Source organism: Nerophis ophidion, linkage group LG02, assembly GCF_033978795.1.
Source record: "Nerophis ophidion isolate RoL-2023_Sa linkage group LG02, RoL_Noph_v1.0, whole genome shotgun sequence".
Taxonomy (NCBI): Eukaryota; Metazoa; Chordata; class Actinopteri; order Syngnathiformes; family Syngnathidae; genus Nerophis; species Nerophis ophidion.
The window spans coordinates 87,162,528-87,183,569 of NC_084612.1; the positions used below are offsets into that span (position 1 = coordinate 87,162,528).

Sequence of the window (21,042 nt, forward strand, 5' to 3'; positions counted from 1 at the left end):
TAGAAGCCAAATATTTTTAAAAGTATTTCGTGGGAGCCATATATATATATCTATATTTTTTTATTTTTTTTTAACACTGAATACAACTATATGCCTGCATTTTTAAGAAAGTCCAACATTTTTAGAGTATAATAAGTCTTTTATTCTTTTTAATAACATTGTTATTCTGAGGCTAACCAACAATAAATAAAACACTTCTTACCATTAATGCGACTTCTTGAACAGGTGCGGTAGAAACCGGATGGATGGATGAAAATCAATCAGTCAATCAATGTTTACTTATATAGCCCTAAATCACTAGTGTCTCAAAGGGCTGCACAAACCACCACGACATCCTCGGTAGGCCCATATAAGGGCAAGGAAAACTCACACCCAGTGGGACATTGGTGACAATGATGACTATGAGAACCTTAGAGAGGAGGAAAGCAATGGATGTCGAGCGGATCTAACAGGATACTGTGAAAGTTCAATCCACAATGGATACAACACAGTCGCGGGAGTCCAGTCCAAAGAGGATCCAAGACACAGCAGCGAGAGTCCCGTTCACAGCGGAGCCAGCAGGAAACCATCCCAAGCGGAGGCGGATCAGCAGCGCAGAGATGTCCCCAGCCGATACACAGGCAAGCAGTACATGGCCACCGGATCGGACCGGACCCCCTCCACACGGGAGAGTGGGACATAGAAGAAAAAGAAAAGAAACGGCAGATCAACTGGTCTGAAAAGGGAGTCTATTTAAAGGCTAGAGCATACAAATGAGTTTTAAGATGAGACTTAAATGCTTCTACTGAGGTGGCATCGCGAACTGTTACCGGGAGGGCATTCCAGAGTACTGGAGCCCGAACGGAAAATGCTCTATAGCCCGCAGACTTTTTTTGGGCTTTGGGAATCACTAATAAAATAAATAAAATGCATGACAATGTTTTATATTTTGAACGTTATTTTTGACACTGTGATTACCAGCGGAATTATTCATTACTTATGTTAAGCAATGTCAGTTAAAATTATTCTGAGAGCCAGGTGCAGTCATCAAAAGAGCCACATCTGGCTCTAGAGTCATAGGTTCCCTACCCTTGTCCTAGCCCCTTCCTGCTCCACTCCGTGGTGCACAGTGTTAGTGCCAGTCGTGAACTTGGTTGTACTGTTTTCAAATCCTGGCAGGGAGTGCTTTGATTATGTTTCATTTGCTTCTTTTGCACAAAATTGCTTTCCCTATTAAATACAAAACACGCATCGAATTGAATTAAAGTTTGTGTCTCAAAGTATTAAAATTGTTTCACCTGAATAAAAAGTGAGGAAAATATTTTTTGTTCTGCTTAGGGCCCCCCATTTAGCCAGGGGCCCTGTCAGCTACAATCGCCCTGGACAAGTCGCCACCTCATCGCAGGGCCAACACAGATAGACAGACAACATTCACACTCACACACTAGGGCCAATCTTTAGTGTTACCAGTCAACCTATCCCCAGGTGCATGTCTTTGGAAGTGGGAGGAAGCCGGAGTACCCGGAGGGAACCCACGCAGTCTCGGGGAGAACATGCAAACTCCACACAGAAAGATCCCGAGCCCGGGATTAAACCCAGGACTTCTCAGGACCTTCGTATTGTGAGGCAAACACACTAACCCCTATTACACCGTGCCGTGTATATATATATATATATATATATATATATATATATATATATATATATATATATACATGCATATTCAATGGTTCTCAAATGTGGGTACCCTGGGGGTACTTGAAGGTATGCCAAGGGGTACAGGAGATTTTTTTTAAATATTCTAAAAATAGCAAAAATTCAAAAAACCTTTATAAATATATTTATTAAATAATAATTCAACAAAATATGAATGTAAGTTCATAAACTGTGAAAAGAAATGCAACAATGCAATATTCAGTGTAGACAGATAGATTTTTTGTGGACATGTTCCATAAATATTGATGTTAAAGATTTCTTTTTTTTTGTGAAGAAATGTTTAGAATTAAGTTGATGAATCCAGATGGATCTCTATTACAATCCCCTAAGAGGGCACTTTATTTTGATGATTATTTCTATGTGTAGAAATCTTTATTTATCATTAAATCACTTGTATATTTTTCAACAAGTTTTTAGATATTTTTATATCTTTTTTTTTTTCCAAATAGTTCAAGAAAGACCACTACAAATGAGCAATATTTTGCACTCTTATACAATTTCATATATCAGAAACTGATGACATAGTGTTGTATTTTACTTCTGTATCTCTTTTTTTCAACCAAAAATGCTTTGCTCTGATTAGGGGGTATTTGAATTGAAAATAAATTTCACAGGGGGTACATTTCTGTAAAAAAGGTTGGGAACCACTGGTCTAAAGGGAACACATGCAAATAATAAGTATACATTTAGGCAATATAATATGCAACAATATAACAGGATATGTATAAAGTTATATGTGTAATATAATATAATTTACAATGTGTCATAAAATAAATATACAAACAAGTGTAACAGGACTGTTAAAGCAGTCCATTAGATACAAAATGGAGAATAAGCACTGTTGATTTAGACAGTGTTTTAAACGTGGTCTGTGTCGCCCTCTAGCGGTAAAATAGGGTAACTGCTGTGTAACAAAGCTGTATTAACAAGGCGAAAGTTGAGCTGGCGAATTATATCGTCAAGCAGAAGCATTGTTGCAAACAAACACTCGAATAAGGCTAAATCCAACACATTATAGGCATTTTAGCAGTGATAACAGTGCTACATTCGACATATACTTACATTTTAGTCAGGAACGCACACAACGCTGTTTACACAGAAACGCTACAAACAGGAAATGACGTCTCAGACTAGCTCGCCAAATTAAGAGCACAGGAAATCTTACATCTCAAAACTGCGTCGGAATAAGATAAGACTAAAACACTTTCTGACACTGATGCTTTTCAAAATAAAGGGTACCACACAAAATGTCATTGTTGGCTTTATTTTAACAGAAAATCTTTGACATTCAACATGTTTTTTATTGCAATGAAAGTACAATTTTAGCATTAAATAACAGTGAATATATTAAACAAAATCTCTTTCAGTTGTAAATAAGCAAACTGGTTACAAAGGCTCCTAATTTTGCTGCTGTGGTATGCAGTAGCATGTAGTGTCATTTCCCATTCTATCATTTTGTCCAAAATATGATGGGGCAAACGGTAAAAAATGTATGGATTATTAATCTATTTGTTCATTCACTGTTTTAAGCTAATTTTATCTACACTTCTGCTCATATATTGGTCATATTTAAAATCCTCCTGAGTCAAGGGACATACACTTTATTGCCAAAAGTATTGGACCACCTGCCTTGACTCACATATGAACTTGAAGTGCCATTCCATTCCTAACCCATAGGGTCCAAATTTAATACGATGTCGGTCCATCTTTTGCAGCTATTTCAGCTTCAACTCTTATGGGAAGGCTGTCCACAAGGTGGCAGAGTGTGTTTATAGGAATGTTCTACCATACTTCCAAAAGCGCATTGGTGAGGTCACACGCTGATGTTGGTCGAGAAGGCCTGGCTCTCAAGTCTCTGTTCTAATTCACCACAAAGTTGTTCTATCGGGTTCAGGTCAGGACTCTGTGCAGGCCAGTCAAGTTCATCCACACCCTAACTCTGTCATCCATGTCTTTATGGACCTTGCTTTGTGCACTGGAAGAGAAAGGGGCCCGCTCCGAACTGTTCCCACAAGTTTGGGAGCATGGAATCGTCCAAAATGTTTTGGTATCCTGGAGCATTCAAAGTTCCTTTCACTGGAACGAAAGGGCCAAGCCCAACTCCAGAAAAACACCACCACAACATATTTCCTCTTCTACCAAAATTTCACACTCGGCACAACGCAGTCCGAAATGTAGCGTTCTCCTGGCAACCTCCAAAGTCATCCACCAGATTGCCAGATGGAAAAGCATGATTCATCAATCCAGAGAACCCGTCTCCACTGCTCTACAGTCCGGTGGCGACGTGCTTTACACCACTGCATCCGACTCTTTGCAATAGACTTCGTGTATGGCTTAGATCCAGCTGCACGGCCATGGAAACCCATTCCAAACGACAAACTTCATGTGAGCTTCCACATGAAATTTAGAGCTTGGTAGCAACTGACTGTGCAGAAAGTTGGCGACCTCTTTGCACTATGCACTTCAGGCACGGCTGAGTTGCTGTTGTTCCCAAACTCTTCCATTTTCTTATAATAAAGCCGACAGTTGACGTTGGAATATTCATGAGCGAGGACATTTCACAACATTTGGATGGGTGGCCAAGTACTTTTGGCAACATAGTGTGTTTCTTGAGAGTACAAACAATAAAAGACTGACAAAAGATTTAGTGATAATAACAAACATCCATGTATTCATTATAGTATCGACTGTATACGCTCTTCTACTTGGTATCATTACAGTCGATATACGTGTAGATCCATCCATTTGTTTACATTCGGCGGCATTAGTTTGCTGTTAGCTATCCTATTGTTGTGTGGTAAGGACCGCCTCAATGCATGGGATTACCGGCCCCCACAAGATGACGGGGCCCCCGAATTTGAAAGTGGAATGTAATGAGCGGCGTTCATAGCTGTCAATCACAGACAGCTCAGCTTCGTGTACAAATTGTGTGGTCTCTCTGTCGGCTGTGTTTTTTTGTTTTGTTTGGGGCGGTATAGCTCGGTTGGTAGAGTGTCCGTGCCAACGACTTGAGGGTTCCAGGTTCGATCCCGGCTTCCGCCATCCTGGTCACAGCCCTTGTGTCCTTGGGCAAGACACTTTACCCACCTGCTCCCAGTGCACCCACACTGGTTTAAATGTAACTTATGGGTTTCACCATGTAAAAGCACTTTGAGTCACTAGAGAAAAGTGCTATATAAATATAATTCACACACTACTTTTGTTTTACAGGCAAGTGTGCTGACTCATGAGCTAAAAGTCTAATCTTGAAGTTGACTGGCCTCTTGTTACACTTACACATGTGCGCCCTTCATCAACAAAATGACTTTTAACATTGATGATATTTTTACACGGGTGCTGCTGAGTAAAATCATTATTTAATTTTTTTTTGCTTTTCAAACTGCCCCAAGTGGAGGAGTTCAAGTACCTAGGAGTCTTGTTCACGAGTGAGGGAAGAGTGGATCGTAAGATCGACAGGCGGATCGGTGCGGCGTCTTCAGTAATGCGGACGTTGTACCGATCCGTTGCGGTAAAGAAGGAGCTGAGCCGGAAGGCAAAGCTCTCAATTTACCGGTCGATCTACGTTCCCATCCTCACCTATGGTCATGAGCTTTGGGTCATGACCGAAAGGATAAGATCACGGGTACAAGCGGCCCAAATGAGTTTGGGTCTCTCCCTTAGAGATAGGGTGAGAAGCTCTGCCATCTGGGAGGAACTCAAAGTAAAGCCGCTGCTCCTTCACATCGAGAGGAGCCAGATGAGGTGGTTCGAGCATCTGGTCAGGATGCCACCCGAACGCCTCCCTAGGGATGTGTTTAGGGCACGTCCAACCGGTAGGAGGCCACGGGGAAGACCCAGGACACGTTGGGAAGACTATGTCTCCCGGCTGGCCTGGGAACGCCTCGGGATCCCCCGGGAAGAGCTAGACGAAGTGGCTGGGGAGAGGGAAGTCTGGGTTTCCCTGCTTAGGCTGTTGCCCCCGCGACCCGACCTCGGATAAGCGGAAGATGATGGATGGATGCTTTTCAAACTATCTCTGTGTGCAGTTAAGCATGTCGAGTTATTCCTCGTCGTGCAGGGATGATACTTGCAAGAAACGTTTTTTGTTTTTTGTTGACGATGAGTGATTTAGGAGTAGTGAAACACAAGCTATGGTTTAGTGTTTAAAGGTCCACATTTATTGTTTGTTGTGAGTCAAAAATACATCCATTCTCCCTCTTCTGTCTCCACACTGCTTTCGCTTGTAAGTGCTCTGTGTGTGACTTGACCTGCAACTCGGCTCATATTACCAGCAATATATATCAGGGCTGCGAATCTTTGGGTGTCCCACGTGTCGATTCAATATCGATTCTTGGGGTCGCGATTCGATTATGAATCGATTTTTTACGATTCTCGATTCAAAAACAATATTTTTCCGATTAAAAACGATTCTGTAGTCATTCAATACATAGATTTCAGCAGGATCTACACCAGTCTGCTGACATGCCAGCAGAGTAGTAGATTTTTGTAAAAAGCTTTTATAATTGTAAAGACAATGTTTTATCAACTGATTGCAATAATGTAAATTTGTTTGAACTATTAAACAAACCATAAATATGACTTATTTTATCTTTGTGAAAACATTGGACACAGTGTGTTGTCCAGCTTATGAGATGCCATGCAAGTGTAAGCCACTGTGACACTATTGTTCTTTTTTTAAATATTTTTTATAAATGTCTAATGATTATGTCAGTGAGGGATTTTTAATCACTGCTATGCTGAAATTATAACTAATATTGATACTGTTGTTGATAATATTCATTTTTGTTTCACTACTTTTGGTTTGTTCTGTGTCGTGTTTGTGTCTCCTCTCAATTGCTCTGTTTATTGCAGTTCCGAGTGTTGCTGGGTCAGGTTTGGTTTTGGAATTGGATTGCATTGTTATGGTATTGCTGTGTAGTGGTTTGTTGGATTGATTAAAACATTAATAAATAAAATAAAATAAAATAAAATAAAAATCGATTTTTTTCAAAATTAGAATCGATCCTGAATCGCACAACGTGAGAATCGCGATTCAAATTTGAATCGATTTTTTTCCCACACCCCTAATATATATATATGTATATATATATATACATATATATATATATAGATATATATAAATGGGTTGAACTTATATAGCCCTTTTCTACCTTCAAGGTACTCAAAGCGCTTTGACACTACTTCCACATTCACCCATTCACACACTGATGGAGGGAGCTGCCATGCAAGGCGCTAACCGGCACCCATCAGGAGCAAGGGTGAAGTGTCTTGCTCAAGGACACAACGGACATGACGAGGTTTGTACTAGGTGGGGATTGAACCAGGGACCCTCGGGTTGCGCACGTTCACTCTCCCACTGCGCCACGCCGTACATATAAAAATAATCCGTTCATGAATGAGTATATATCCGTTCGGCCACCATGTTCAATGGAGAAGTCTGATCTACCAAATTTGCAGGCAGCACACCCCTTCCCCTTCGAGCTGTCCTGGATGAACTGAATTTTTAAAAATGTTTTCCAATCATTTTGGAACTTGGAAGCGTACTGTCTTTTCTTCCTTCCTCTGCTTTGTCTCTGTTATGATTTTTGGACATTACTACTTGCCTTAGTTTTGAAGCAATGCATGATGGAAATCCAGATGTTGCGTGTCGGTGTATTAACGTGCCGGCTGGAATAAACACCCGCTGAAAAATGGCTCCGTGCCTACTTTATGGGTTATAGACAACATTCCCTCTAAGCATGTGCAATTGCACACTGCTCACGCGTGCTCTGGGCACGGCAAATCTAGGCCGCGCACAAAATCGGATAAAAAGATAAGCGCATAACAGTGTGCACGTCTTCCGTCGCTCACATGTGCGCCACTGAATGATCAAGGAGTTTTGGCGTTTGCTCACACATATGAAAAATTAGAGGGAAAATTGGTTATAGATAAACCTATGGATAACGGAGACATATATAATAGTCTCCTTTTCAGGTGAGAGAGGACGCTAAAGGCAGTGCCATTAAAGGGGAACATTATTAGCAGACCTATGTAAGCGTCAATATATACCTTGATGGTGCAGAAAAAAGACCATATATTTTTTTAACCGATTTCCGAACTCTAAATGGGTGAATTTTGGCGAATTAAACGCCTTTCTGTTTATCGCTCTGGAGGTGATGACGTCAGAATGTGACGTCGCCGAGGTAATACAGCCGCCTATTTCATTTTCAACACATTGTAAACATTAGGTCTCAGCTCTGGTATTTTCCGTTTTTTCGACTATTTTTTGGAACCTTGGAGACATCATGCCTCGTCGGTGTGTTGTCGAAGGATGTAACAACACTAACAGGGAGGGATTCAAGTTGCACCACTGGCCCGAAGATGCAAAAGTGTCTGCCGCCAGACCCCCATTGAATGTGCCAGTGTCTCCAGATTTTACCGGCGATGACAGACATGGCACAGAGATGTATGGATAACCTGCAGATGCATTTGCAACGATAAATTCAACAAAATCACAAAGGTGAGTTTCGTTGATGTTGACTTATGTGCTAATCAGACATATTAGGTTGCGGCGTGACTGCCAGCTAATCGATGTTAACATGCTACGCTAATCGACGCTAACATGCTATTTACCGGCGGTGCTAAAGCAGACATGGCACAGAGATGTATGGATAACCTGCAGATGCATTTGCAACTATAAATTCAACAAAATCACAAAGGTGAGTTTTGTTGATGTTGACTGCCAGCTAATCGATGCTAACATGCTACGCTAATCGATGCTAACATGCTATTTACAAACGGTGCTAAAGCAGACATGGCACAGAGATGTATGGATAACCTGCAGATGCATTTGCAATTATATTACGTTTACTTCCACCCACATTTAACGCGAAAAAAACACTTACCAATCGAAGGATTTAAGTTGCTCCAGTGTCACAAGATGTGAAAGTCCCGATCGTTTGGTCCGCATATTTTACCGTCGATGCTAACGCAGCTATTCGGCCATGCTATGGCTATGAATAGCGTCAATAGCTATTCGCTCAATAGCTTCAGTTTCTTCTTCAATACATTCAAACTGCAACCATCCGTTTCAATACTTGCGTAATCTGTTAAATTGTTTAAGTTGCTGAAATCCGAGTCTGAATCCGAACTAATGTCGCTATATCTTGCTGTGGTTTTCGCCGTTGTTTGTTTACATTGGCAGCACTGTGTGACGTCACAGGGAAATGGATAGTCGCGTCGCAAATAGCGAAAATCAAGCACTTTATAGCTTTTTTTAGGGATATTCGGGGAGCGGTAAAATTTTGAAAAAAAATTCAAAAAATACAACATGCCACTGGGAACTGATTTTTATTGTTTTTAACCCTTTTGAAATTGTGATAATGTTCCCCTTTAAGGCACGCCCCCAATATTGTTGTCCGGGTGGAAATCGGGAGAAATTCGGGAGAATGGTTGCCCCGGGAGATTTTCGGGAGGGGCACTGAAATTCGGGATTTTCCCGGGAAAATCGGGAGGGTTGGCAAATATGCCGAGGCGCATCATAATATCCATAAAAAAAAAGTACAGGTATTTTTTAAAAAGGCAGTATTATACCTTTTTTCATTAATTACTACCGCAGTTTTTTAGTACCGGAATATCGTACGACCCTACTGCAGACCTTTATATACAGTGTTAAACATTTTTTGCATTTTTCCTTCAAGACAAATGTCAAATGTCTTAATGAAAACTTTCATGGGATGAAACATGCTCAGTTCATTCCAATGGTTGACACAGATATTAAATTAGATAAAAGAATATAAGTTACTTTAATGCTACATGACTGAGTCAAAGCGCTGCTTCGCGTATGGCAGCACACACGTGTTTGCGATACTGATACTTATAAGAGAATTTTCCGTCACACTTTTTGCAACTGAACGGTTTCTCTCCGGTGTGTTTCCTGGTGTGATTCATCAAACTGCCTCGATGAGAGAACTTTTCGCCACAAATCAAGCACGACAACGGTTTCTCTCCGGTGTGTAATCTCATGTGTATGTTCAAATTTCCTCTTTGGGAGAACGTCTCGCCGCAGACTGAGCACACGAACGGTTTTTCACCCGTGTGCGTTCTCGTGTGCACCACCAGATCGCTTTTTCGAGAGAACCTCTGGCTACAAATGGAGCAGAGATAAGGTTTCTCTCCAGTGTGCGTTCTCATGTGTATCGTCAAAGTGCAATTTAGGGAGAACCTTTTACCGCAAACGGAGCAGCCGTACGGTTTTTCACCAGTGTGGACTCTCATGTGTCTCTTGAAAGTTGTCAGCCATCCAAAAGTTTTGTCACATTGAGAGCACTGAAAGGATTTTTTGTCCGTGTGAGACGTCTTATCCGCTTTAGAGTCTTCATCATCAGTGTCGGCAGAGTGAGACGTCGTCTCGTCACTGTCAGACACTGGAGCTAAGAGGCTGTCTGCTTCTGGTCTTCTCGTCTCCTCACTTTGACTTTTCTCAAGCTGCGGCCTCTCGGCATCATCGTCTTCGCTCTTCACAACCACACAAGTCACTGGAAATTCGCCGACGTCAGCCTCTTCCGGAGTCCATACTTGCTCCTCTTTGATGAAGGGGGGCCCAGGATCCTCGGGCTCCACCAAGGTGCTCCACTCCCGCTGCTCAGCGGGAAGATCTTCGTCACTGATGTCTGTAGGACACAATAAACAAACACGCATGGCTTTAAAGGCCTACTGAAATTAGATTTTCTTATTTAAACGGGGATAGCAGGTCCATTTTATGTGTCGTACTCGATCATTTCGCGATATTGCCATATTTTTGCTGAAAGGATTTAGTAGAGAACATCCACGATAAAGTTCGCAACTTTTGGTCGCGAATAAAAAAGCCTTGCCTTGTACCGGAAGTAGCAGACAGTGTGCGCGTGACGTCACGGGTTGTAGGGCTCCTCACATCTGAACATTGTTTACAATCATGGCCACCAGCAGCGAGAGCGATTCGGACCGAGAAAGCGACGATTTCTCCATTAATTTGAGCAAGGATGAAGGATTCGTGGATGAGAAAAATTTAAAATGAAGGACTAATAAAAAAACAACAAAAAAAAGGGCAGTGGGAGCGATTCAGATGTTATTAGACACATTTAGTACGATAATTCTGGAAAATCCCTTATCTGCTTATTGTGTTACTAGTGTAGTGAGATTATACTGTCGTACCTGAAAGTCGGACACTGGCGGTCACCACACCCGTGTCTTTGAGGGAAGCCACGCAGCTGCCTCTTTGACAGGTGCACGACGAGGAACGACGCAAGCTCCGCTCATGTCTACGGTAAGAGCCGACTTATTACCACAATTTTCTCACCGAAACCTGCCGGTTGACATGTGGTCAGGAACCATGTTCGCTTGACCGCTCTGTTCCATAGTAAAGCTTCCCCTTCGGGAATGTAAACAAGGAAACAGCGGCTGTGTTTGTGTTGCTAAAGGCAGCTGCAATACACCGCTTCCCACCTACATCTTTCTTCTTTGATGTCTCCATTATTAATTGAACAAATTGCAAAAGATTCAGCAACACAGAAGTCCAGAATATTGTGGAATTATGCGATTAAAGCAGACTACTTATAGCTGGGATCGGGCTGGAAAAAAATGTCCGCTACAAACCGAGACGTCACGCGTCATCATACTGACGTTTTCAACAGGATACTTCCCGCGAAATTTAAAATTGCAATTTAGTAAAACTAAAAAGGCCGTATTGGCATGTGTTGCAATGTTAATATTTAATCATTGATATATAAACTATCAGACTGCGTGGTCGGTAGTAGGCCTTTAAATAACTATATTTTACTTCAGCAGTGAAATATAGTTACAATTAAGGCAGCACATTAATCAAAAAGTGTCCAAAACATGTTCAAATTCAGTTTTAAATGCCTACGAAACACACTTGTATTTACTTGTAAGAATTGTCTTTTTATTAATTAGTTAATTTCTGGTCTTCTTGATCCACTTAGTGGTTGCATTTATTGTTGTTGTGTTTCCTTACAGGAAAAATGGCAAAATGTCACATGAGTAGCAGGTTTAGCAACAATAGACTGCATTAAGAACTGCACTTATTTATTCATAAATAACTCTGTTATTTGTTTATGTCTATTTTAAATACATATGTCCCCCTTTCATCATGTTCTGTTAGTGGGGTGTCCAAATTGTTTTTCAATCAAAGCGTGCGGGCGCCATTTTTTTTGTTTCCCTTTCCAAACCAATATTTATAGATTTTTTTTTCACCTTAAGGCAGGGGTGTCCAAAGTGCGGCCCATAGCTAATTGTTTAGTGGCCCGCCACACATTCTGGAAATGCTATTGCAAAAATAAATTTAAAAAACCCTAAAAAAAAAGTAGAATGAGGTGAAATCTAATGGGGAAAAGTTGCAATGTTGACACAAAGCTGTCATGCAGGCTGTTTGTTTTTCTTTTGATTTTTTTTATTTTGCTCTTATTGCCAATGCTAAAAAAAAAAAAAAATAGTTAAACTTTTTTTTTATTTTTTATAATTAATTATTGACCTATTTAAAGCTCCAATTACTTCAAATATTTCACTTTATAATGTTTTATGTGGAAAATATTATGTGCATATACTGTGTGGTTGCCATAAAAAAACAACGTTTTCTTTGAGAAAAGCGCATAAAACCAACAAAATAATAGTTCAAACGTAAAATCGACAGATATATCTGAAGTTGATCTCGTAACTTAAGTGTTGAAAGTAAAACAAACAATAATAAAAATGTATCATTTTATGAGTGGGGGACTTTTTGGATCCCAAAGATATTTAGTGGGATTTTATTTATTTTTTCACTGTGATTACTCAGAAATAATCCATCCATCCATCCATTTTCTACCGCTTATTCCCTTTCGGGGTCGCGGGGGGCGCTGGAGCCTATCTCAGCTACAATCGGGCGGAAGGCAGGGTACACCCTGGACAAGTCGCCACCTCATCGCAGGGCCAACACAGATAGACAGACAACATTCACACTCACATTCACACACTAGGGACCATTTAGTGTTGCCAATCAACCTATCCCCAGGTGCATGTCTTTGGAAGTGGGAGGAAGCCGGAGTACCCGGAGGGAACCCACGCAGTCACGGGGAGAACATGCAAACTCCACACAGAAAGATCCCGAGCCTGGATTTGAACCCAGGACTGCAGGAACTTCGTATTGTGAGGCAGACGCACTAACCCCTCTGCCGCCGTGAAGCCCTCAGAAATAATAATACATTTAAATCAATGGTGTCCTGCATTATTTTTTATTTTTTTATGGCTCCAATTACTTCAGATCAAACTTTACTTTCTGAATGTTTAGGGTAATGGGGGAAATACTGCATATATCAGTTTTACTATAAAAAACAAAGTTTTTTTGTAAGCGTTACATAAAAAAATGAAAATAATAATTTGACTTATTTTTAACATGTTAATGACAGACACCCTTTATGGTCCCTGAGAGTCCTAAAGGTAAAAAAAAAAAAAAGAAACCATATATTTTGTTATGGTTTGAAAATGAAAAATATCAAAATGGCCCCCGCATGGTTTAATTTTTCCGTGTGTGGCCCTCAGTGGAAAAAGTTTGGACACCCCTGCCTTAAGGGCTCCTTTTATTTTTGGTCCTGGGGTCCCAGAAGAGTCTCAGTTAAATGTTTAGCAGGTTTTTTAAAAATATATATCTTTTTTAATTTATTCAATTTTTTTGTTCTTAATTAAGAATCGTTACGAATAAGAATCATGATTAATTTGAAAACTTTGACTTATTTGACAACTCTTAAACAAGTCCTTCATGGATTGTATATTACATATTTTAATGTCATTTTTAACCAAAATGGATCTGCTATTTGTTTATGTCTATTTTAAATACTTATGTTCCACTTTCGTCATGTTCTGTTACTAGAGTGTCCAAATAGTTTTTCACTGAGGGCCGCACATTGAAAACTCAAAGAGTGCGGGGGCCATTTTGATTATTTTACATTTTAAAACCAATATTTATAGATTTTTTTTTTACCTTAAGGACTCCTCTCATATTTGGTTCTGGGGATCCAGAACAGTCTCAGTTAACGGTTTAAAATGTTATATATATATATATATATATATATATATATATATATATATATATATATATATATATAAATGATAAATGGGTTGTACTTGTATAGCGCTTTTCTACCTTCAAGGTACTCAAAGCGCTTTGACACTACTTCCACATTCACCCATTCACACACACATTCACACACTGATGGAGGGAGCTGCCATGCAAGGCGCTAACCAGCACCCATCAGGAGCAAGGGTGAAGTGTCTTGCTCAGGACACAACGGACGTGACGAGGTTGGTACTAGGTGGGGCTTGAACCAGGGACCCTCGGGTTGCGCATGGCCACTCTCCCACTGCACCACGCCGTCCCCATATATATATATATATATAAATATATATATATATATATATATATATATATGTATAAAAATGATATCATTATTTTTTCAACAACTAAATCTTCGGATCAACTTTAGTTTTATCCGTCAATAATGTTTTATGCTCTTTTTGTTAAAGAACACTGTTTTTAATGACAAAAATATGCGATCTTTTTCCCCCAAAAATATTTTTGGTGAACTAATACTGCATTTGATGTGAAGTAATTGGAGCCCTAAATATTTCAATAATTTATTACAACATTAATTTGGATTCATTATCATTATTGATGAATTATTATTTTTTACATTCACCGAAAAGCGTCGCAAATATTAACATCTTTCATTTGACTTTCAAAGTCTAAATTTCCAGAACCACCTCAAATATATTTGTTAATTATACGTTTTTGTTCTTATTTTTTAAAGTTTGTTTCTTTTTGTCGTACAAAGCTTTTTTATGGCAAACACACAAAATTTGCAATATTTTCCTCCCAAAAAATGGAATAATTGATGTGAAGTAATTGGAGTCTTCAATAGGTCAATGGTTTTTTTTTTTTAAATTATATTTATATAGCGCTTTTCTCTAGTGACTCAAAGCGCTTTACATAGTGAAACCCAATATCTAAGTTACATTTAAACCAGTGTGGGTGGCACTGGGAGCAGGTGGGTAAAGTGTCTTGCCCAAGGACACAACGGCAGTGACTAGGATGGCGGAAGCGGGAATCGAACCTGCAACCCTCAAGTTGCTGGCACGGCCACTCTACCAACCGACCTATACCGCCCCACGTTATTTTTTTATGGTTCATAAAAAAAATTTATTTGAGTAATGATAGTTTTAAAGAAAAATAACAGCTTTGTGATTTTTAAGGGAGTCAAACCTTTTCTTGTTACAGTTCATGTGTTTTCTCTTTCATCCCTTGTTTTTTGTTCATTTTCAGAAGTATTTTTAGAACGTGCCGAGAGCAGTAAAAAAATGACCAACTTTGCAAATTTTTCTTTGTTACATTTCAGCTGTCTGCTTTTTAATGTGTTTTGTATCCATCCATCCATCCATCATCTTCCGCTTATCCGAGGTCGGGTCGCGGGGGCAACAGCCTAAGCAGGGAAACCCAGACTTCCCTCTCCCCAGCCACTTCGTCTAGCTCTTCCCGGGGGATCCCGAGGCGTTCCCAGGCCAGCCGGGAGACATAGTCTTCCCAACGTGTCCTGGGTCTTCCCCGTGGCCTCCTACCGGTTGGACGTGCCCTAAACACCTCCCTAGGGAGGCGTTCGGGTGGCATCCTGACCAGATGCCCGAACCACCTCATCTGGCTCCTCTCGATGTGAAGGAGCAGCGGCTTTACTTTGAGTTCCTCCCGGATGGCAGAGCTTCTCACCCTATCTCTAAGGGAGAGACCCGCCACACGGCGGAGGAAACTCATTTCGGCCGCTTGTACCCGTGATCTTATCCTTTCGGTCATGACCCAAAGCTCATGACCATAGGTGAGGATGGGAACGTAGATCGACCGGTAAATTGAGAGCTTTGCCTTCCGGCTCAGCTCCTTCTTCACCACAACGGATCGGTACAACGTCCGCATTACTGAAGATGCCGCACCGATCCGCCTGTCGATCTCACGATCCACTCTTCCCCCACTCGTGAACAAGACTCCTAGGTACTTGAACTCCTCCACTTTGGGCAGGGTCTCCTCCCCAACCCGGAGATGGCACTCCACCCTTTTCCGGGCGAGAACCATGGACTCGGACTTGGAGGTGCTGATTCTCATTCCGGTCGCTTCACACTCGGCTGCGAACCGATCCAGCGAGAGCTGAAGACCCCGGTCAGATGAAGCCATCAGGACTACATCATCTGCAAAAAGCAGAGACCTAATCCTGCGGTTACCAAACCGGAACCCCTCAACGCCTTGACTGCGCCTAGAAATTCTGTCCATAAAAGTTATGAACAGAATCGGTAACAAAGTGTGTTTTGTAATGTAATGTAATTTTTAGAATGTGCCTTGGGCCGTTTAAAAATTTGCTGCGGGCCGCACTTTGTTCGGTTCAGTTCATTTGGAACATGCACACGATGCAATGTAATGCATCACATATTTCAAATTGTTTCAATACAGCACGTCCGAAAAGGAGTAGGAAGAAGCTGAGCTTATTTAATCCTACCCCTTTTCATACCATGGCAATTGTATCCCATTTCTTTGTTCTCTGTAACGGAACCGTTAATAAATCATAAAAAAAATAATATACCAAATATTCCTTGGTTTTAAACTAATGTAGTAGCGTTCTGTACAAAAAGTGCACTTTAATTTAGTGTTGTTTTGATATGTCATCTTAGTGACATCATGCACAAAAGTGCACAAATAGCTTGTTTTAAAACGTCTCTGACAATCTTGCACTTTCTGTTTGGAAAGGACATAAATGTTTGTGCCACTGCTTGATAACTGTTTAATAAATACACTTTTGGTAAATTGACTTACCGTATTTCCTTGAATCGCCGCAGGGCATATAGTATGCGCCTGCCTTGAATTACTGCCAAGTCAAACTCCTAACACTTTCCCTGTCATCATTTTCAAAATGGAGGAGGCTGATTTCAATACTGGCAATTTGAAATCGCATAAAGGGAAGAAGATTATGAGCTATTCAGTAGGATTTCAGGTCCAAGCTTACATTACACTCAAATTTTTACTGCATGCCTTTGGTAAGTGCCGGAGTGAGAAGAGGTTTTAAAATATTTAGCGCATACTTACTTTTACCGCATGCCTTTGGTAAGCGCAGGAGTGAGAAGAGGTTTTAAATTAATTAGCGCATACTTACTTTTACCGCATGCCTTTGGTAAGCGCAGGAGTGAGAAGAGGTTTTAAATTAATTAGCGCATACTTACTTTTACCGCATGCCTTTGGTAAAGCGCAGGAGTGAGAAGAGGTTTTAAATTAATTAGCGCATACTTACTTTTACCGCATGCCTTTGGTAAGCGCAGGAGTGAGAAGAGGTTTTAAAATATTTAGCGCATACTTACTTTTACCGCATGCCTTTGGTAAGCGCAGGAGTGAGAAGAGGTTTTAAAATATTTAGCGCATACTTACTTTTACCGCATGCCTTTGGTAAGCGCAGGAGTGAGAAGAGGTTTTAAAATATTTAGCGCATACTTACTTTTACCGCATGCCTTTGGTAAGCGCAGGAGTGAGAAGAGGTTTTAAATTAATTAGCGCATACTTACTTTTACCGCATGCCTTTGGTAAGCGCAGGAGTGAGAAGAGGTTTTAAAATATTTAGCGCATGCTCACTTTTACCGCATGCCTTTGGTAAGCGCAGGAGTGAGAAGAGGTTTTAAAATATTTAGCGCATACTTACTTTTACCGCATGCCTTTGGTAAGCGCAGGAGTGAGAAGAGGTTTTAAATTAATTAGCGCATGCTTACTTTTACCGCATGCCTTTGGTAAGCGCAGGAGTGAGAAGAGGTTTTAAATTAATTAGCGCCCCGGCGGCAATTCAAAGAAATACGGTAGTTGTGATTTCCGTGTCTGCCTGAAAGTTTAAAATGAGCATATTTTAATGCAGTATGAAAAAAAAAACGGCGTGGCAAAGTTAGTAGAGTGGCTGTGCCAGCAATAAGAGGGTTGCTGGTTCAATCCCCACCTTCTACCAGCCTAGTCACGTCCGTTGTGTCTCTGGGCAAGACACTTCGCCCTTGCTCCTGATGGGTCCTGGTGAGCGCCTTGCATAGCAGCTCCCACCGTCAGTGTGTGAATGGGCGGATGTGGAAATACTGTCAAAGCGCTTTGGGCTCCTTAAAAAGCGGTAGAAAAGCGCTATACAAGTACAACCCATTAACCAAGAATGTTTTAATATACTGTAGACACGTAGAATCATCATACTGGTTTGATTATATGCATCAAGTGTTCATTCAAGGCTAAGGCAAAATATCCAGATATAAATATTGAGATTTTTAAAAAAGGCCATATCGCCCAGCCCTAATTGGGGTGTTACTGTAGCCGAGTGTCCTGGGTTCGCATAATTTGGGTACTGATAAAATAAAATAATAAAAGGGAGTCATGAGAGCAGGTCCGGTCTCCACCACTTTATTGTTCCCTTCTTTACACCTATATCCATATACCTCACCTTCTTCAACAACCCACCTTTATATGTCTCAATGGGGAACTTTTCTGTTTTTAGGAATGTAGTCAAAGATCCTCTATTTAACAGGGGTGCTCTTCTGTTGTTAGGAATTTAGTCAAAGATCCTCAATGGGGCACTTTCCTGTTTTTAGGAATGTAGTCAAAGATCCTCTATGTGACAGGGGCGCTCGTCTGTTTTTAGGAATCTAGTCAAAGATCCTCTTACGTCACAGCCTTACGGCAACACTGGAGGGACACCCTGAACTGTTTGTTACATTACCATCCATCCATCCATTTTCTACCGCTTATTCCCTTTTGGGGTCGCGGGGGGCGCTGGCGCCTATCTCAGCTACAATCGGGCGGAAGGCGGGGTACACCCTGGACAAGTCGCCATCTCATCGCAGGGCCAACACAGATAGACAGACAACATTCACACACTAGGGCCCATTTAGTGTTGCCATTCAGTGGAATTGTACGTAATATGTACTGCACTGTAAATCTACTAACAAAAGTTTCAATCAATCCATCACAAAAACTCTTCCCTTCATAGATATTTCAAAATTATTAATACTAGATCTGTATTTATAATAATATTATTGCCCCAGGTTATCATACCGTCAGAATTGTATACATACATTGATTTCAGTATAAATAATGTAAATGATAAAAATAATAATAATACAAATCCAACTTGAACGAACCTGTTCTGTTCAACACAACTTGAGGCTTGACAGCAGCGTCCAGTTGTTGACGTTGTCGCTCGTTCTCCTCTTTTGTCCGAGAAAGTTCCTCCTCGTATTCCGCTATGGTCCTTTCCAACACGACAAATATTTCTTCCACGACAGCATTCAGTCGCTCAGTCACCATCGCTCTCAGTATTTGGACTTTGCACATGTTCGCAGTGACAACAATTAGCATGGGATGCTAACTTCTCTTTGTTAGCAGCTAACGGGCTAAGGTAGCATGAGAAACAATACACAATTGTGAGGTTTCCTTCATTGTACGGAATATACTTGTGTTGGATACATTATTTAAAACACAGTAAATACGCGTGGATTTTAGTCGGCACAGTAAATAGTTATTAAGTCATGCAGTTTCGCGATTTATTTATTGCTATGATTGCTACCGGAAGTGGTAGTACGGCAACACCAAGTAGACAAACTACCTTAATCTAACAAACAAATGAAAAACCCTCTATAAAGTTGATCTATTTCATGTTTGTTCCAAACAGGACTACAAAACAATACAGGATATATTTACAATGAATTAAATGGTAAAGTCACACTATATCGCAAGTTCAAATGATCGGTAATTTTATCATAGTAGCATCGATAGCTACCGAGGTAGTACGGCAGCTCCAAGTAGCCAAACTACCTCATCTCAAACGAACAATTGAAAAAAATAAAGGTAATTTGTAAGATTGTTTATTTAATGCCGTCTTTGATTCAAACATTACTGCACAATAACATAGCACATGTTTACAGTGAATTAAATAGTTACGTTATACAGTTTTGCGAGTTTAAGTTGCTACCGGAAGTGGTAGTACGGCAACTCCAGGTGGACAAACTTGCTTTCTTCAAACTAACAATTGGGAAAATATTATTTACATAACGATAGTTTATTTGATATATAGTTCATTTAGAACACACTTACATAATAATACAGCATATCTCCAGTGTCACAAGGGAGTAGGACCCGTATTTAATCCATTTTACAACTACTTTTGTTCACTTGATTTATTTAAATGGTAACAAGTACAATACGTTTCTATATATATATATATATATATATATATATATATATAGTACCTTTGTTACCATTTATTCAAATGGTAATAAGTTTATATATATATATATATATATATATATATATATATATATATATATATATAAACTTATATTACCATTTGAATAAATGGTAACAAAGGTACCATATATATATATATATATATATATATATATATATATATATATATATATATATATATATTAGGGGTGTGGGAAAAAATCGATTCGAATACAAATTGAATCGAACTCGTTGTGCAATTCAGAATCGATTCTCCTTTTCAAAAAATCTTTTTTTTTTTTATCAATCCAACAAACCACTACACAGCAATACCATAATAATGCAATCCAATTCCAAAACCAAACCTGACCCAGCAACACTCAGAACTGCAATAAACAGAGCGATTGAGAGGAGACACAAACACGACACAGAACAAACCAAAAGTAGTGAAACAAAAATGAATATTATCAACAACAGTATCAATATTAGTTATAATTTAAGCATAGCAGTGATTAAAAATCCCTCACTGACATTATCATTAGACATTTATAAAAATTAAAAAAAGAACAATAGTGTCGCAGCGGCTTACACTTGCATCGCATCTCATAAGCTGGACAACACACTGTGTCCAATATTTCCACAAAGTTAATAAGTCATATTTTTGGTTCGTTCAATAGTTAAAACAAATTAACATCATTGCAATCGGTTGATAAAACATTGTCTTTTACAATTATAAAAGCTTTTTTTTTTTTTTTTTTTTAAATCTACTACTCTGCTTGCATGTCAGCAGACTGGGGTAGATCCTGCGGAAATCCTATTTATTGAATGAATACAGAATCATTTTGAATCGGAAAAATATCGTTTTTGAATCGAGAATCGAATAAAAAAAATCGATATATTATCGAATCGTGACCCCCAAGAATCGATATTGAATCGAATCGTGGGACACCCAAAGATTTGCAGGCCTAATATATATATATATATATATATCAGTGATGTGCAGTCAGGGTAGGCGGGGCCTCACCTGCCATTATGGAAAGAAAAAAAATGTGAAAAGAAAAAAAAAA

The 21,042-nt window shown here is 39.9% G+C and overlaps 1 protein-coding gene across 1 annotated transcript; it reads right to left on the reverse strand.

The window, feature by feature from the left end:
- Positions 1–2,975: 2,975 nt before the first annotated feature.
- LOC133547702 (zinc finger protein 79-like) lies at positions 2,976–19,521 on the reverse strand. The gene is made up of 2 exons (XM_061893265.1): positions 18,892–19,521; positions 2,976–10,346 (listed from the first exon to the last, which is right to left on the reverse strand). The coding sequence occupies exons 1-2, from the start codon at positions 19,106–19,108 to the stop codon at positions 9,499–9,501; spliced, it is 1,065 nt and encodes a 354-aa protein (XP_061749249.1). The 5' UTR covers positions 19,109–19,521; the 3' UTR covers positions 2,976–9,498.
- Positions 19,522–21,042: the final 1,521 nt, after the last annotated feature.